Source organism: Telmatherina bonti (genome assembly GCF_933228915.1).
Source record: "Telmatherina bonti genome assembly, chromosome: 14".
Classification (NCBI taxonomy): Eukaryota; Metazoa; Chordata; class Actinopteri; order Atheriniformes; family Telmatherinidae; genus Telmatherina; species Telmatherina bonti.
In genome coordinates this window covers 4,953,663-4,974,682 of record NC_136612.1, presented here as the reverse complement: position 1 = coordinate 4,974,682, position 21,020 = coordinate 4,953,663, and the positions used below count along the sequence as shown (strand labels likewise).

Sequence of the window (21,020 nt, the reverse complement as noted above, 5' to 3'; positions counted from 1 at the left end):
ACATGTTGTTTATTCAGAAACGTTACAATCCAGACACACGTTATTTATTCAGTAAAGTTACAATCCAGACACACGTTGTTTATTCAGTAAAGTTACAATCCAGACACACGTTGTTTATTCAGTAAAGTTACAATCCAGACACACGTTGTTGATTCAGTAAAGTTACAATCCAGACACACGTTGTTTATTCAGAAACGTTACAATCCAGACACACGTTGTTTATTCAGTAAAGTTACAATCCAGACACAAGTTGTTTATTCAGAAACGTTACAATCCAGACACACGTTGTTTATTCAGTAAAGTTACAATCCAGACACACGTTGTTTATTCAGAAACGTTACAATCCAGACACACGTTGTTTATTCAGAAACGTTACAATCCAGACACACGTTATTTATTCAGTAAAGTTACAATCCAGACACACGTTGTTTATTCAGTAAAGTTACAATCCAGACACGTTGTTGATTCAGAAACGTTACAATCCAGACACACGTTGTTGATTCAGAAACGTTACAATCCAGACACACGTTGTTTATTCAGTAAAGTTACAATCCAGACACACGTTGTTTATTCAGTAAAGTTACAATCCAGACACACGTTGTTTATTCAGTAAAGTTACAATCCAGACACACGGTGTTTATTCAGAAACGTTACAATCCAGACACACGTTGTTGATTCAGAAACGTTACAATCCAGACACACGTTGTTGATTCAGAAACGTTACAATCCAGACACACGTTGTTTATTCAGAAACGTTACAATCCAGACACACGTTGTTTATTCAGAAACGTTACAATCCAGACACACGTTGTTTATTCAGAAACGTTACAATCCAGACACACGTTGTTTATTCAGAAACGTTACAATCCAGACACACGTTGTTTATTCAGTAAAGTTACAATCCAGACACACGTTGTTTATTCAGAAACGTTACAATCCAGACACACGTTGTTGATTCAGAAACGTTACAATCCAGACACACGTTGTTGATTCAGAAACGTTACAATCCAGACACACGTTGTTGATTCAGAAACGTTACAATCCAGACACACGTTGTTGATTCAGAAACGTTACAATCCAGACACACGTTGTTGATTCAGAAACGTTACAATCCAGACACACGTTTATTCAGAAACGTTACAATCCAGACACATGTTGTTTATTCAGAAACGTTACAATCCAGACACACGTTGTTTATTCAGTAAAGTTACAATCCAGACACACGTTGTTTATTCAGTAAAGTTACAATCCAGACACAAGTTGTTTATTCAGTAAAGTTACAATCCAGACACAAGTTGTTTATTCAGAAACGTTACAATCCAGACACACGTTGTTGATTCAGAAACGTTACAATCCAGACACGTTGTTTATTCAGAAACGTTACAATCCAGACACACGTTGTTGATTCAGAAACGTTACAATCCAGACACACGTTGTTGATTCAGAAACGTTACAATCCAGACACACGTTGTTGATTCAGAAACGTTACAATCCAGACACACGTTGTTTATTCAGTAAACGTTACAATCCAGACACACGTTGTTTATTCAGAAACGTTACAATCCAGACACACGTTGTTTATTCAGAAACGTTACAATCCAGACACACGTTGTTTATTCAGAAACGTTACAATCCAGACACACGTTGTTTATTCAGAAACGTTACAATCCAGACACACGTTGTTTATTCAGAAACGTTACAATCCAGACACACGTTGTTGATTCAGAAACGTTACAATCCAGACACACGTTGTTGATTCAGAAACGTTACAATCCAGACACGTTGTTTATTCAGAAACGTTACAATCCAGACACACGTTGTTGATTCAGAAACGTTACAATCCAGACACACGTTGTTGATTCAGAAACGTTACAATCCAGACACACGTTGTTGATTCAGTAAAGTTACAATCCAGACACACGTTGTTTATTCAGAAACGTTACAATCCAGACACACGTTGTTTATTCAGTAAAGTTACAATCCAGACACACGTTGTTTATTCAGAAACGTTACAATCCAGACACACATTGTTTATTCAGTAAAGTTACAATCCAGACACACGTTGTTTATTCAGAAACGTTACAATCCAGACACACGTTGTTTATTCAGAAACGTTACAATCCAGACACACGTTATTTATTCAGTAAAGTTACAATCCAGACACACGTTGTTTATTCAGTAAAGTTACAATCCAGACACGTTGTTGATTCAGAAACGTTACAATCCAGACACACGTTGTTTATTCAGAAACGTTACAATCCAGACACACGTTGTTGATTCAGTAAAGTTACAATCCAGACACAAGTTGTTTATTCAGAAACGTTACAATCCAGACACACGTTGTTTATTCAGAAACGTTACAATCCAGACACACGTTGTTTATTCAGTAAAGTTACAATCCAGACACACGTTGTTTATTCAGAAACGTTACAATCCAGACACACGTTGTTTATTCAGAAACGTTACAATCCAGACATACGTTGTTTATTCAGAAACGTTACAATCCAGACATACGTTGTTTATTCAGAAACGTTACAATCCAGACACACGTTGTTTATTCAGTAAAGTTACAATCCAGACACACGTTGTTTATTCAGTAAAGTTACAATCCAGACACACGTTGTTTATTCAGTAAAGTGACAATCCAGACACACGTTGTTTATTCAGTAAAGTGACAATCCAGACACACGTTGTTTATTCAGAAACGTTACAATCCAGACACACGTTGTTTATTCAGTAAAGTTACAATCCAGACACACGTTGTTTATTCAGTAAAGTTACAATCCAGACACACGTTGTTTATTCAGAAACGTTACAATCCAGACACATGTTGTTTATTCAGAAACGTTACAATCCAGACACACGTTGTTTATTGAGTAAAGTTACAATCCAGACACACGTTGTTTATTCAGTAAAGTTACAATCCAGACACACGTTGTTTATTCAGTAAAGTTACAATCCAGACACACGTTTATTCAGAAACGTTACAATCCAGACACACGTTGTTTATTCAGAAACGTTACAATCCAGACACACATTGTTTATTCAGTAAAGTTACAATCCAGACACACGTTGTTGATTCAGTAAAGTTACAATCCAGACACACGTTGTTTATTCAGTAAAGTTACAATCCAGACACACGTTGTTTATTCAGAAACGTTACAATCCAGACACACGTTGTTTATTCAGAAACGTTACAATCCAGACACACGTTGTTTATTCTGAAACGTTACAATCCAGACACACGTTGTTTCAGAAACGTTACAATCCAGACACACGTTGTTTATTCAGAAACGTTACAATCCAGACACACGTTGTTTATTCAGAAACGTTACAATCCAGACACATGTTGTTTATTCAGAAACGTTACAATCCAGACACATGTTGTTTATTCTGAAACGTTACAATCCAGACACACGTTGTTTATTCTGAAACGTTACAATCCAGACACACGGTGTTTATTCAGTAAAGTTACAATCCAGACACACGTTGTTTATTCAATAAAGTTACAATCCAGACACACGTTGTTTATTCAGTAAAGTTACAATCCAGACACACGTTGTTTATTCAGTAAAGTTACAATCCAGACACACGTTGTTTATTCAGAAACGTTACAATCCAGACACACGTTGTTTATTCAGAAACGTTACAATCCAGACACACGTTGTTTATTCAGTAAAGTTACAATCCAGACACACGTTGTTTATTCAGTAAAGTTACAATCCAGACACACGTTGTTTATTCAGAAACGTTACAATCCAGACACACGTTGTTTATTCAGAAACGTTACAATCCAGACACACGTTGTTTATTCAGTAAAGTTACAATCCAGACACACGTTGTTTATTCAGTAAAGTTACAATCCAGACACACGTTGTTTATTCAGTAAAGTTACAATCCAGACACACGTTGTTTATTCAGTAAAGTTACAATCCAGACACACGTTGTTTATTCAGTAAAGTTACAATCCAGACACACGTTGTTTATTCAGTAAAGTTACAATCCAGACACACGTTGTTTATTCAGAAACGTTACAATCCAGACACACGTTGTTTATTCAGAAACGTTACAATCCAGACACACGTTGTTTATTCAGAAACGTTACAATCCAGACACACGTTGTTTATTCAGAAACGTTACAATCCAGACACACGTTGTTTATTCAGTAAAGTTACAATCCAGACACACGTTGTTTATTCAGTAAAGTTACAATCCAGACACAAGTTGTTTATTCAGTAAAGTTACAATCCAGACACACGTTGTTTATTCAGAAACGTTACAATCCAGACACACGTTGTTGATTCAGAAACGTTACAATCCAGACACACGTTGTTGATTCAGAAACGTTACAATCCAGACACACGTTGTTGATTCAGAAACGTTACAATCCAGACACACGGTGTTTATTCAGAAACGTTACAATCCAGACACGTTGTTTATTCAGAAACGTTACAATCCAGACACACGTTGTTGATTCAGAAACGTTACAATCCAGACACACGTTGTTGATTCAGAAACGTTACAATCCAGACACACGTTGTTTATTCAGTAAACGTTACAATCCAGACACACGTTGTTGATTCAGAAACGTTACAATCCAGACACACGTTGTTGATTCAGAAACGTTACAATCCAGACACACGTTGTTTATTCAGAAACGTTACAATCCAGACACACGTTGTTTATTCAGAAACGTTACAATCCAGACACCCGTTTATTCAGAAACGTTACAATCCAGACACACGTTATTTATTCAGTAAAGTGACAATCCAGACACACGTTGTTTATTCAGTAAAGTTACAATCCAGACACAAGTTGTTTATTCAGAAACGTTACAATCCAGACACACGTTGTTTATTCAGAAACGTTACAATCCAGACACACGTTATTTATTCAGTAAAGTTACAATCCAGACACACGTTGTTTATTCAGTAAAGTTACAATCCAGACACGTTGTTGATTCAGAAACGTTACAATCCAGACACACGTTGTTTATTCAGAAACGTTACAATCCAGACACACGTTGTTGATTCAGTAAAGTTACAATCCAGACACAAGTTGTTTATTCAGAAACGTTACAATCCAGACACACGTTGTTTATTCAGAAACGTTACAATCCAGACACACGTTGTTTATTCAGAAACGTTACAATCCAGACACACGTTGTTTATTCAGTAAAGTTACAATCCAGACACACGTTGTTTATTCAGAAACGTTACAATCCAGACACACGTTGTTTATTCAGAAACGTTACAATCCAGACATACGTTGTTTATTCAGAAACGTTACAATCCAGACATACGTTGTTTATTCAGAAACGTTACAATCCAGACACACGTTGTTTATTCAGTAAAGTTACAATCCAGACACACGTTGTTTATTCAGTAAAGTTACAATCCAGACACAAGTTGTTTATTCAGTAAAGTGACAATCCAGACACACGTTGTTTATTCAGTAAAGTGACAATCCAGACACACGTTGTTTATTCAGAAACGTTACAATCCAGACACACGTTGTTTATTCAGTAAAGTTACAATCCAGACACACGTTGTTTATTCAGTAAAGTTACAATCCAGACACACGTTGTTTATTCAGAAACGTTACAATCCAGACACATGTTGTTTATTCAGAAACGTTACAATCCAGACACACGTTGTTTATTCAGTAAAGTTACAATCCAGACACACGTTGTTTATTGAGTAAAGTTACAATCCAGACACACGTTGTTTATTCAGTAAAGTTACAATCCAGACACACGTTGTTTATTCAGTAAAGTTACAATCCAGACACACGTTGTTTATTCAGAAACGTTACAATCCAGACACACGTTGTTGATTCAGAAACGTTACAATCCAGACACACGTTGTTGATTCAGAAACGTTACAATCCAGACACACGTTGTTTATTCAGTAAAGTTACAATCCAGACACACGTTGTTTATTCAGAAACGTTACAATCCAGACACACGTTGTTTATTCAGAAACGTTACAATCCAGACACACGTTGTTTATTCAGAAACGTTACAATCCAGACACACGTTGTTTATTCTGAAACGTTACAATCCAGACACACGTTGTTTATTCAGTAAAGTTACAATCCAGACACACGTTGTTTATTCAGAAACGTTACAATCCAGACACACGTTGTTTATTCAGAAACGTTACAATCCAGACACACGTTGTTTATTCAGAAACGTTACAATCCAGACACATGTTGTTTATTCTGAAACGTTACAATCCAGACACATGTTGTTTATTCTGAAACGTTACAATCCAGACACACGTTGTTTATTCTGAAACGTTACAATCCAGACACACGTTGTTTATTCAGTAAAGTTACAATCCAGACACACGTTGTTTATTCAATAAAGTTACAATCCAGACACACGTTGTTTATTCAGTAAAGTTACAATCCAGACACACGTTGTTTATTCAGAAACGTTACAATCCAGACACACGTTGTTTATTCAGAAACGTTACAATCCAGACACACGTTGTTTATTCAGTAAAGTTACAATCCAGACACACGTTGTTTATTCAGTAAAGTTACAATCCAGACACACGTTGTTTATTCAGAAACGTTACAATCCAGACACACGTTGTTTATTCAGAAACGTTACAATCCAGACACACGTTGTTTATTCAGTAAAGTTACAATCCAGACACACGTTTATTCAGTAAAGTTACAATCCAGACACACGTTGTTTATTCAGTAAAGTTACAATCCAGACACACGTTGTTTATTCAGTAAAGTTACAATCCAGACACACGTTGTTTATTCAGTAAAGTTACAATCCAGACACACGTTGTTTATTCAGTAAAGTTACAATCCAGACACACGTTGTTGATTCAGAAACGTTACAATCCAGACACGTTGTTTATTCAGAAACGTTACAATCCAGACACACGTTGTTTATTCAGTAAAGTGACAATCCAGACACACGTTGTTTATTCAGAAACGTTACAATCCAGACACACGTTGTCTATTCAGAAACGTTACAATCCAGACATACTTTTATTCAGTAAAGTTACAATCCAGACACACGTTGTTTATTCAGAAACGTTACAATCCAGACACACGTTGTTTATTCAGAAACGTTACAATCCAGACACACGTTGTTTATTCAGTAAAGTTACAATCCAGACACACGTTGTTTATTCAGTAAAGTTACAATCCAGACACACGTTGTTTATTCAGTAAAGTTACAATCCAGACACACGTTGTTTATTCAGTAAAGTTACAATCCAGACACACGTTGTTTATTCAGAAACGTTACAATCCAGACACACGTTGTTTATTCAGTAAAGTTACAATCCAGACACACGTTTATTCAGTAAAGTTACAATCCAGACACACGTTGTCTATTCAGAAACGTTACAATCCAGACACACGTTGTTTATTCAGAAACGTTACAATCCAGACACACGTTGTTTATTCAGAAACGTTACAATCCAGACACACGTTGTTTATTCAGAAACGTTACAATCCAGACACACGTTGTTTATTCAGAAACGTTACAATCCAGACACACGTTATTTATTCAGTAAAGTTACAATCCAGACACACGTTGTTTATTCAGAAACGTTACAATCCAGACACATGTTGTTTATTCAGTAAAGTTACAATCCAGACACACGTTGTTTATTCAGAAACGTTACAATCCAGACACATGTTGTTTATTCAGTAAAGTTACAATCCAGACACACGTTGTTTATTCAGAAACGTTACAATCCAGACACACGTTGTTTATTCAGTAAAGTTACAATCCAGACACACGTTGTTTATTCAGTAAAGTTACAATCCAGACACACGTTGTTTATTCAGAAACGTTACAATCCAGACACATGTTGTTTATTCAGTAAAGTTACAATCCAGACACACGTTGTTTATTCAGAAACGTTACAATCCAGACACACGTTGTTTATTCAGTAAAGTTACAATCCAGACACACGTTGTTTATTCAGAAACGTTACAATCCAGACACACGTTGTTTATTCAGTAAAGTTACAATCCAGACACACGTTGTTTATTCAGTAAAGTTACAATCCAGACACACGTTGTTTATTCAGTAAAGTTACAATCCAGACACACGTTGTTTATTCAGTAAAGTTACAATCCAGACACACGTTGTTTATTCAGAAACGTTACAATCCAGACACGTTGTTTATTCAGAAACGTTACAATCCAGACACACGTTGTTTATTCAGTAAAGTGACAATCCAGACACACGTTGTTTATTCAGAAACGTTACAATCCAGACACACGTTGTCTATTCAGAAACGTTACAATCCAGACATACGTTTATTCAGTAAAGTTACAATCCAGACACACGTTGTTTATTCAGAAACGTTACAATCCAGACACACGTTGTTTATTCAGAAACGTTACAATCCAGACACATGTTGTTGATTCAGAAACGTTACAATCCAGACACACGTTGTTTATTCAGAAACGTTACAATCCAGACACATGTTGTTTATTCAGTAAAGTTACAATCCAGACACACGTTGTTTATTCAGTAAAGTTACAATCCAGACACACGTTGTTTATTCAGTAAAGTTACAATCCAGACACACGTTGTTTATTCAGAAACGTTACAATCCAGACACATGTTGTTTATTCAGTAAAGTTACAATCCAGACACACGTTGTTTATTCAGAAACGTTACAATCCAGACACACGTTGTTTATTCAGAAACGTTACAATCCAGACACACGTTGTTTATTCAGTAAAGTTACAATCCAGACACACGTTGTTTATTCAGAAACGTTACAATCCAGACACACGTTGTTTATTCAGAAACGTTACAATCCAGACACACGTTGTTTATTCAGTAAAGTTACAATCCAGACACACGTTGTTTATTCAGTAAAGTTACAATCCAGACACACGTTGTTTATTCAGTAAAGTTACAATCCAGACACACGTTTATTCAGAAACGTTACAATCCAGACACACGTTGTTGATTCAGAAACGTTACAATCCAGACACACGTTGTTTATTCAGTAAAGTTACAATCCAGACACACGTTGTTTATTCAGTAAAGTTACAATCCAGACACACGTTGTTTATTCAGAAACGTTACAATCCAGACACACGTTGTTTATTCAGAAACGTTACAATCCAGACACACGTTGTTTATTCAGTAAAGTTACAATCCAGACACACGTTGTTTATTCAGTAAAGTTACAATCCAGACACACGTTGTTTATTCAGTAAAGTTACAATCCAGACACACGTTTATTCAGAAACGTTACAATCCAGACACACGTTGTTGATTCAGAAACGTTACAATCCAGACACACGTTGTTTATTCAGTAAAGTTACAATCCAGACACACGTTGTTTATTCAGTAAAGTTACAATCCAGACACAAGTTGTTTATTCAGAAACGTTACAATCCAGACACACGTTGTTTATTCAGTAAAGTTACAATCCAGACACAAGTTGTTTATTCAGAAACGTTACAATCCAGACACACGTTGTTTATTCAGTAAAGTTACAATCCAGACACACGTTGTTTATTCAGAAACGTTACAATCCAGACACACGTTGTTTATTCAGAAACGTTACAATCCAGACACACGTTGTTTATTCAGAAACGTTACAATCCAGACACACGTTGTTTATACAGTAAAGTTACAATCCAGACACACGTTATTTATTCAGTAAAGTTACAATCCAGACACACGTTGTTTATTCAGTAAAGTTACAATCCAGACACACGTTGTTTATTCAGTAAAGTTACAATCCAGACACACGTTGTTTATTCAGAAACGTTACAATCCAGACACACGTTGTTTATTCAGAAACGTTACAATCCAGACACACGTTGTTTATTCAGAAACGTTACAATCCAGACACATGTTGTTTATTCAGAAACGTTACAATCCAGACACACGTTGTTTATTCAGTAAAGTTACAATCCAGACACACGTTGTTTATTCAGAAACGTTACAATCCAGACACATGTTGTTTATTCAGAAACGTTACAATCCAGACACACGTTGTTTATTCAGAAACGTTACAATCCAGACACACGTTGTTTATTCAGAAACTTTACAATCCAGACACACGTTGTTTATTCAGAAACGTTACAATCCAGACACACGTTGTTTATTCAGTAAAGTTACAATCCAGACACACGTTGTTGATTCAGAAACGTTACAATCCAGACACACGTTGTTTATTCAGTAAAGTTACAATCCAGACACACGTTGTTTATTCAGTAAAGTTACAATCCAGACACACGTTGTTTATTCAGTAAAGTTACAATCCAGACACACGGTGTTTATTCAGAAACGTTACAATCCAGACACACGGTGTTTATTCAGAAACGTTACAATCCAGACACACGTTGTTTATTCAGTAAAGTTACAATCCAGACACACGTTGTTTATTCAGAAACGTTACAATCCAGACACATGTTGTTTATTCAGAAACGTTACAATCCAGACACACGTTGTTTATTCAGAAACGTTACAATCCAGACACACGTTGTTTATTCAGTAAAGTTACAATCCAGACACACGTTGTTTATTCAGTAAAGTTACAATCCAGACACACGTTGTTTATTCAGAAACGTTACAATCCAGACACATGTTGTTTATTCAGTAAAGTTACAATCCAGACACACGTTGTTTATTCAGAAACGTTACAATCCAGACACACGTTGTTTATTCAGTAAAGTTACAATCCAGACACACGTTGTTTATTCAGAAACGTTACAATCCAGACACACGTTGTTTATTCAGTAAAGTTACAATCCAGACACACGTTGTTTATTCAGTAAAGTTACAATCCAGACACACGTTGTTTATTCAGTAAAGTTACAATCCAGACACACGTTGTTTATTCAGTAAAGTTACAATCCAGACACACGTTGTTTATTCAGAAACGTTACAATCCAGACACGTTGTTTATTCAGAAACGTTACAATCCAGACACACGTTGTTTATTCAGTAAAGTGACAATCCAGACACACGTTGTTTATTCAGAAACGTTACAATCCAGACACACGTTGTCTATTCAGAAACGTTACAATCCAGACATACGTTTATTCAGTAAAGTTACAATCCAGACACACGTTGTTTATTCAGAAACGTTACAATCCAGACACACGTTGTTTATTCAGAAACGTTACAATCCAGACACATGTTGTTGATTCAGAAACCTTACAATCCAGACACACGTTGTTTATTCAGAAACGTTACAATCCAGACACATGTTGTTTATTCAGTAAAGTTACAATCCAGACACACGTTGTTTATTCAGAAACGTTACAATCCAGACACATGTTGTTTATTCAGTAAAGTTACAATCCAGACACACGTTGTTTATTCAGAAACGTTACAATCCAGACACACGTTGTTTATTCAGAAACGTTACAATCCAGACACACGTTGTTTATTCAGTAAAGTTACAATCCAGACACACGTTGTTTATTCAGAAACGTTACAATCCAGACACACGTTGTTTATTCAGAAACGTTACAATCCAGACACACGTTGTTTATTCAGTAAAGTTACAATCCAGACACACGTTGTTTATTCAGAAACGTTACAATCCAGACACACGTTGTTTATTCAGTAAAGTTACAATCCAGACACACGTTGTTTATTCAGTAAAGTTACAATCCAGACACACGTTGTTTATTCAGTAAAGTTACAATCCAGACACACGTTGTTTATTCAGTAAAGTTACAATCCAGACACACGTTGTTTATTCAGTAAAGTTACAATCCAGACACACGTTTATTCAGAAACGTTACAATCCAGACACACGTTGTTGATTCAGAAACGTTACAATCCAGACACACGTTGTTTATTCAGTAAAGTTACAATCCAGACACACGTTGTTTATTCAGTAAAGTTACAATCCAGACACACGTTGTTTATTCAGTAAAGTTACAATCCAGACACATGTTGTTTATTCAGAAACGTTACAATCCAGACACACGTTGTTGATTCAGAAACGTTACAATCCAGACACACGTTGTTTATTCAGTAAAGTTACAATCCAGACACAAGTTGTTTATTCAGAAACGTTACAATCCAGACACACGTTGTTTATTCAGTAAAGTTACAATCCAGACACAAGTTGTTTATTCAGAAACGTTACAATCCAGACACACGTTGTTTATTCAGTAAAGTTACAATCCAGACACACGTTGTTTATTCAGTAAAGTTACAATCCAGACACACGTTGTTTATTCAGTAAAGTTACAATCCAGACACACGTTGTTTATTCAGAAACGTTACAATCCAGACACACGTTGTTTATTCAGAAACGTTACAATCCAGACACACGTTGTCTATTCAGAAACGTTACAATCCAGACACACGTTGTTTATTCAGTAAAGTGACAATCCAGACACACGTTGTTTATTCAGAAACGTTACAATCCAGACACACGTTGTTTATTCAGAAACGTTACAATCCAGACACACGTTGTTTATTCAGAAACGTTACAATCCAGACACGTTGTTTATTCAGAAACGTTACAATCCAGACACACGTTGTTTATTCAGTAAAGTGACAATCCAGACACACGTTGTTTATTCAGAAACGTTACAATCCAGACACACGTTGTTTATTCAGTAAAGTTAAAATCCAGACACACGTTGTTTATTCAGTAAAGTTACAATCCAGACACACGTTGTTTATTCAGTAAAGTTACAATCCAGACACACGTTGTTTATTCAGAAACGTTACAATCCAGACACACGTTGTTTATTCAGAAACGTTACAATCCAGACACACGTTGTCTATTCAGAAACGTTACAATCCAGACACACGTTGTTTATTCAGTAAAGTGACAATCCAGACACACGTTGTTTATTCAGAAACGTTACAATCCAGACACACGTTGTTTATTCAGAAACGTTACAATCCAGACACACGTTGTTTATTCAGAAACGTTACAATCCAGACACGTTGTTTATTCAGAAACGTTACAATCCAGACACACGTTGTTTATTCAGAAACGTTACAATCCAGACACACGTTGTTTATTCAGAAACGTTACAATCCAGACACGTTGTTTATTCAGAAACGTTACAATCCAGACACACGTTGTTTATTCAGAAACGTTACAATCCAGACACACGTTGTCTATTCAGAAACGTTACAATCCAGACATACGTTTATTCAGTAAAGTTACAATCCAGACACACGTTGTTTATTCAGAAACGTTACAATCCAGACACACGTTGTTTATTCAGAAACGTTACAATCCAGACACACGTTGTTTATTCAGAAACGTTACAATCCAGACACACGTTGTTTATTCAGAAACGTTACAATCCAGACACACGTTGTTTATTCAGAAACGTTACAATCCAGACACACGTTGTTTATTCAGAAACGTTACAATCCAGACACATGTTGTTGATTCAGAAACGTTACAATCCAGACACGTTGTTTATTCAGAAACGTTACAATCCAGACACACGTTGTTTATTCAGAAACGTTACAATCCAGACACACGTTGTCTATTCAGAAACGTTACAATCCAGACATACGTTTATTCAGTAAAGTTACAATCCAGACACACGTTGTTTATTCAGAAACGTTACAATCCAGACACATGTTGTTTATTCAGTAAAGTTACAATCCAGACACACGTTGTTTATTCAGTAAAGTTACAATCCAGACACACGTTGTTTATTCAGTAAAGTTACAATCCAGACACACGTTGTTTATTCAGAAACGTTACAATCCAGACACACGTTGTTTATTCAGTAAAGTTACAATCCAGACACACGTTGTTTATTCAGTAAAGTTACAATCCAGACACACGTTGTTTATTCAGAAACGTTACAATCCAGACACACGTTGTTTATTCAGAAACGTTACAATCCAGACACACGTTGTTTATTCAGTAAAGTTACAATCCAGACACACGTTGTTTATTCAGAAACGTTACAATCCAGACACACGTTGTTTATTCAGTAAAGTTACAATCCAGACACACGTTGTTTATTCAGAAACGTTACAATCCAGACACACGTTGTTTATTCAGAAACGTTACAATCCAGACACACGTTGTTTATTCAGAAACGTTACAATCCAGACACACGTTGTTTATTCAGAAACGTTACAATCCAGACACACGTTGTTTATTCAGTAAAGTTACAATCCAGACACATGTTGTTTATTCAGTAAAGTTACAATCCAGACACACGTTGTTTATTCAGTAAAGTTACAATCCAGACACACGTTGTTTATTCAGAAACGTTACTGAACAAGGGGAGAGAAGGATGTGAAGATGAGAAAAGCCTTGCTTGCTTATTATTTCTCGCACACTTCTGCTTGCTCTTTATGCTGATTTATCTGCTCATTTTACTTCATTTCAGCCTGTTAATCTGACATCTGAGGCTCGCCTCAGTTTTGTCCTGTTTATATAAATGCAGTGTTTAATGCCCTTCATCATCATCATCCTCCTTCCAGGGCTACCTCTTCATCTCAGTTCTGGTGAACAGTAACAGTGAGCTGATCCGTCTCATCAACAATGCCATCAAGAACGACCTGTCCAGCCGCAACCCCACCTTCATGTGCCTGGCGCTTCACTGCATTGCTAACGTGGGAAGCCGTGAGATGGCAGAAGCCTTCGCCAGTGAGATTCCTCGCATCCTGGTGGCTGGGTGAGTGTGATGAGGTTAGACCTGAGCCGTGGCGTCACCAGACTGGTAACGTCGGTGTTCTCCATCTCAGGGACACAATGGACAGTGTGAAGCAGTCTGCAGCCTTGTGTCTGCTGCGGCTGTACAAGACTTCTCCTGACCTGGTGCTGATGGGAGAATGGACGTCCCGCGTGGTTCACCTGCTCAACGACCAGCACATGGTGAGCACCGCCTCCACTAGCTCCACCAGCTCCAGTACATGTGGGGATGTTATTTACACATGCTGATATAAATCCCACTCCAGTCGGAGCTGGGATGTATCAGATGTTTCATCCTCTACAGGCGAGGATGGAAACCTGCTCTGTTTACAGCTTCTCTCATGGACAAAATGCCAGAGTCAGGTTGATGAGCAGTAACTCCTTTCATGTGTCAGCTCAACAGATTCATCTGTTTGCAGCAACGTGTTCATTCTGCAGGCCTGTTTTCCATCCTTGGTTAGTGCTGTTAACCAGGCCTGGTCAACCTGCTAACCTGCTGCCCTCTGTACTGATGACTGTTGATCCGGTTTGCTTTAGGGCGTGGTGACGGCAGCCATCTCCCTCATCACCTGTCTGAGCCAGAAGAATCCAGATGAGTTCAAGACCTGCGTTTCCCTGGCTGTTTCCAGACTCAGCCGCGTGAGTCACCCTCAGATCTGCGTTTCTAACCACTGATTGATTAGTGAGCCTCAGATGTTTGATTTCTACATAATCATGGTCCAGTCTGGTCACCAGTGAGTCAGACCAGTAAATACCAGCAGAATATCATGTAAATAACCAGGAAGTACCTGGATGTTTACATTTAATCATCTATGCTTTTACAAAATGTTAAGTTTCAACTATATTTTATCTCAGTTATTCATTTAAACATTTTAGTCATATTATTTTCTTTTTATAAATTTTTATCATCTATTTTTTGATCCAACCTGTGTCTCACCTGCTAAATGCTGAGGTAGACTTCAGCTTCCACTCAACCCTCCCCTGGAAGAAGTGGTGACAACATGAATGAATGAATCAATTCTCTACATTAAAATATATAACAGTATATCTTTAGAATTTTAAATGTATTTAATTATACTGTAATATTTAATGTCCATTAATCTTTCATAACTCTTGTACCAGTTCAGAGTGGAATTCTGTCTTCCCATGTGTAAACACTCCTGTGTGTGTGTGTGTGTGTGTGTGTGTGTGTGTGTGTGTGTGTGTGTGTGTATATAAAACCCTGTTAACTACATGCGTGAGCTGAGCACTAAGCCGTCTGCTGCCTCCTTTCACACCTGTTCTCCAGATTGTGTCTTCAGCCTCCACTGATCTGCAGGATTATACCTACTACTTTGTGCCAGCACCGTGGCTGTCTTGCAAACTACTGCGCTTGCTGCAGTGCTATCCTCCACCTGAAGATGGCGCCGTGAAGGGCCGTCTGGTGGAGTGCTTGGAGACCATTCTCAACAAGGCCCAGGAGCCCCCCAAGTCCAAGAAGGTGCAGCATTCCAATGCCAAAAACGCCATCCTGTTCGAGGCGATTTCCCTCATCATCCACTACGACAGGTAAGCCCCGCCCACCCGTACCGGGGCCGCGGCGGTTGTTCTGGTCGATCAGGACCACTTGGTTCGGTCCAACAGAACTGGAGTCCTGCAGGTTTTCCATTTTCCCTGCTCCAACATGCCAGACTCCGGTGGTGGGAGCCAGGTGTGTTGGAGCGGGACACACCTGCAGTAGCAGATCCATCTGATGAATGTTTAAAATGAAGGTTTTACTATAGAACTATTTACTATAGAACTATAGAAATATCAAACCAGCAAGTGGATTTAATTCTGGTGTTGGTTTATTTATATAGCCTTTAGATTTGATATTTATATGTAGACTAATAAGTCATACATTATAAATTATATTTATAGCATGTAACATTTTATTTTAGTTTATTTACTTTGTGTTTATACATTTGTAGATTTATGTTAAACATTTATATTTATATGGTCAATATTTAAAAAGTTTATTTTAGTTATTGTCTTTAATAAAAGGTAAATAATAGTTTATTGTTGTGTGTTGATAATAAAAGTAATGCTGTTTTTATGGCTCCCCAGTGAACCCAACCTCCTGGTGCGGGCCTGCAACCAGCTGGGCCAGTTCCTGCAGCACCGGGAGACCAACCTGCGCTACCTGGCTCTGGAGAGCATGTGCACCCTGGCCAGTTCCGAGTTTTCCCACGAAGCCGTCAAGACGCACATCGAGACAGTCATCAACGCGCTTAAGGTGGAGCCTGAGACGTTCAGGACAAGGGAAAAGCTTTATTTGTCTTTGTGACGCATCGTCTCTGTGTCCCGCTGTCTTTGTCTACTCAGACCGAGAGAGACGTGAGTGTCCGACAGCGAGCGGCAGATCTGCTGTACGCCATGTGTGATCGCAGCAACGCCAAGCAGATAGTTGCTGAGATGCTCAGTTATCTGGAGACGGCAGACTACTCCATCAGAGAGGAGATGGTGGGTATGACACACAGCTCTGTAATGGCTGCTGATGGGTGGAGCTTTAACCTGTGGCTCCGCCTTCTTCCAGGTGCTGAAAGTGGCCATCCTTGCAGAGAAGTATGCAGTGGACTACTCCTGGTATGTGGACACCATCCTGAACCTCATCCGCATAGCAGGGGATTACGTCAGCGAGGAGGTGTGGTACCGCGTCATTCAGATCGTCATCAACCGTGACGACGTTCAGGGCTACGCCGCCAAGACTGTGTTCGAGGTACAGCCGCATGAAACCCGGAAGAACTTTGTTAAACACTAGAGATGCCACATCTATAGATTAGCTTGGTACTGTTATTACCAGAGGAGTAATTGATTACCTCTGCCAGGAAAGTCTGTCTGTCTGTCTGCAACTTTATGCAGAAATTACTGGGTGCATTTTTAGGCTTGTTATCTCAGAATTGGTCCGTGTCTCACCATTTTCAGTTTATATGCATCTAGGGCTGGGCGATACGACGATGTATATCGTCTGGACGATAGAGCCTCATATGAAATGATAAACATTTTCTATCATTTACGCCACCATAAGCTGCTTTACTGCAGTATTTTACGTCAAGATGCGCTTTATATAAACAAACATGGAGGAAGGACGGTAGCAGACGTGTTTCAGAGGATAATTCACTAAAAGATGAGCAGCCAACCCAAACTGATGAGCTTGTTCCTAAAAGAGGGAAATTTCTGTCTGGATGCGGTTTGGATATAAAAAGACCGACGTGGCGACAACAACAGACTAGCTCACAGTCCCAACAGCGGATTCCGACACAACTAACTCATTTCATCACCTGCAGGAATCAGGATAAAGAATCCAGAATAAAGAACAGAGTCAACCAGCAAAAGCAGCGTCTAGTGGAGGAGAAAGCTCAGAATAAAGTCCAGACGCTGCAGCAGGTATTTACCTGTGGAACGTCATACGGCCATAGTTCCCCCAGATGAAAGGAGATCAATGCTGCTGTTGCCTAGCAACATCTGATACATAACTGATGACTGACACAACATTACATATTATGTGGTTATGGATTGTTATGGGATATAAGAAGAGCTGTATGGGGAGATGAGGTTTTGGTCGTATCGCCCGGCCATAGCTGCATTTAACTCCACAATAAATGGCCAAAAAAATCCAGAAGTTGTTCCCAACAGGTTTTCCAAGATATCAAAGATGGATGTATGTCCTGGCAACAGTCTGGGTACTAACATCCAGAACAGGAACAACACTCTGGATACTACCATCCAGAACAGGAACAACGTACTGGATACTACCATCCAGAACAGGAACAACGTACTGGATACTACCATCCAGAACAGGAACAACATTCTGGATACTACCATCCAGAACAGGAACAACGTTCTGGATACTACCATCCAGAACAGGAACAACATTCTGGATACTACCATCCAGAACAGGAACAACACTCTGGATACTACCATCCAGAACAGGAACAACGTACTGGATACTACCATCCAGAACAGGAACAACGTACTGGATACTACCATCCAGAACAGGAACAACGTACTGGATACTACCATCCAGAACAGGAACAACACTCTGGATACTACCATCCAGAACAGGAACAACATTCTGGATACTACCATCCAGAACAGGAACAACGTACTGGATACTACCATCCAGAACAGGAACAACGTACTGGATACTACCATCCAGAACAGGAACAACACTCTGGATACTACCATCCAGAACAGGAACAACGTACTGGATACTACCATCCAGAACAGGAACAACGTACTGGATACTACCATCCAGAACAGGAACAACGTTCTGGATACTACCATCCAGAACAGGAACAACATTCTGGATACTACCATCCAGAACAGGAACAACGTACTGGATACCACCATCCAGAACAGGAACAACATTCTGGATACTACCATCCAGGACAGGAACAACGTACTGGATACTACCATCCAGAACAGGAACAACGTACTGGATACTACCATCCAGAACAGGAACAACGTACTGGATACTACCATCCAGAACAGGAACAACGTACTGGATACTACCATCCAGAACAGGAACAACGTTCTGGATACTACCATCCAGGACAGGAACAACGTTCTGGATACTACCATCCAGAACAGGAACAACGTACTGGATACTACCATCCAGAACAGGAACAACGTACTGGATACTACCATCCAGAACAGGAACAACGTACTGGATACTACCATCCAGAACAGGAACAACGTACTGGATACTACCATCCAGAACAGGAACAACACTCTGGATACAACCATCCAGAACAGGAACAACACTCTGGATACAACCATCCAGAACAGGAACAACACTCTGGATACAACCATCCAGAACAGGAACAACACTCTGGATACTACCATCCAGAACAGGAACAACACTCTGGATACTACCATCCAGAACAGGAACAACGTACTGGATACTACCATCCAGAACAGGAACAACACTCTGGATACAACCATCCAGAACAGGAACAACACTCTGGATACTACCATCCAGAACAGGAACAACACTCTGGATACTACCATCCAGAACAGGAACAACACTCTGGATACTACCATCCAGAACAGGAACAACGTACTGGATACTACCATCCAGAACAGGAACAACACTCTGGATACTACCATCCAGAACAGGAACAACGTACTGGATACTACCATCCAGAACAGGAACAACACTCTGGATACTACCATCCAGAACAGGAACAACACTCTGGATACAACCATCCAGAACAGGAACAACACTCTGGATACTACCATCCAGAACAGGAACAACACTCTGGATACAACCATCCAGAACAGGAACAACACTCTGGATACAACCATCCAGAACAGGAACAACACTCTGGATACAACCATCCAGAACAGGAACAACACTCTGGATACAACCATCCAGAACAGGAACAACATTCTGGATACTACCATCCAGAACAGGAACAACATTCTGGATACTACCATCCAGAACAGGAACAACATTCTGGATACTACCATCCAGAACAGGAACAACATTCTGGATACAACCATCCAGAACAGGAACAACATTCTGGATACTACCATCCAGAACAGGAACAACACTCTGGGTACTACCATCCAGAACAGGAACAACGTACCTGGTCTTTTACCAGTGCCCCTACTTGGTCTTTTACCAGATCCCCTACCTGGTCTTTTACCAGATCCCCTACCTGGTCCTTTACCTGGTCCCCTACCAGTTTTGCCAGATGAGATTGACAGTTTCCAGCCCAATCATAACTTAAAACCCGCCCATACCAATAAAAACAAGCCTAAACCACGAAGTTGCCAGACACCCGTGTAAAACCGTAAATATTTACACAGACAATAGAAAACACTCAAAAGTATCCAGAGCTTCCTATCTGCATCAAATGGCTACAGATAAATGGTTGACAAATATTTTATCGCAAATTGCAACCAACAAAGAGCACAGTAATTCAACCAAATAGGCTACAAATGTTGCAAAACACGCCATTGCTATGATTAACATGTTGCTTGGGGCGCTAGTAGCTCTTTCCACACAGTGCTGAAAACGTTAGGTTACAATGGTAACCCCGGTTCTCTGAAAACTGATTGAGGTATCTCACTATGGGAAGCACCCTCTGGCGTGACCAATTCTTGGAAGCTCTATTACCAAGTCTGTCCAAGACACGTGCCTGGCACGGGGGGCCCCTTTATAAGTGCCCGCAGACCTGTGCCTGACATTCTAAAGTGTATTTCTTCCACGTGCCATAGGTGATCTTCATGAAAGAATAAAAGCAAGAATCAGTATGTTGTGCTGTTTTCACAATACTAAGCAGTCCAAAGACCTGGTCCCTTACCTGGTCCTTTCCCTGGTCCCCTACCTAG

The 21,020-nt window shown here is 39.0% G+C and overlaps 1 protein-coding gene across 5 annotated transcripts in view; it reads left to right on the top strand.

Annotated features, from left to right (window-relative positions):
* ap2a1 (adaptor related protein complex 2 subunit alpha 1) overlaps nucleotides 1–21,020 on the top strand; it is a 54,655-nt gene that overhangs the window by 9,844 nt on the left and 23,791 nt on the right. For all 5 annotated transcript variants that reach the window (XM_079252959.1, XM_079252958.1, XM_079252957.1 and 2 more), the window contains exons 3-9: nucleotides 14,450–14,643; nucleotides 14,714–14,843; nucleotides 15,198–15,299; nucleotides 15,949–16,208; nucleotides 16,746–16,914; nucleotides 17,004–17,141; nucleotides 17,215–17,397. In XM_079252959.1, coding sequence (XP_079109085.1) covers nucleotides 14,450–14,643; nucleotides 14,714–14,843; nucleotides 15,198–15,299; nucleotides 15,949–16,208; nucleotides 16,746–16,914; nucleotides 17,004–17,141; nucleotides 17,215–17,397 — 1,176 coding nt within the window. The remainder of the gene's footprint in view (nucleotides 1–14,449; nucleotides 14,644–14,713; nucleotides 14,844–15,197; nucleotides 15,300–15,948; nucleotides 16,209–16,745; nucleotides 16,915–17,003; nucleotides 17,142–17,214; nucleotides 17,398–21,020) is intronic.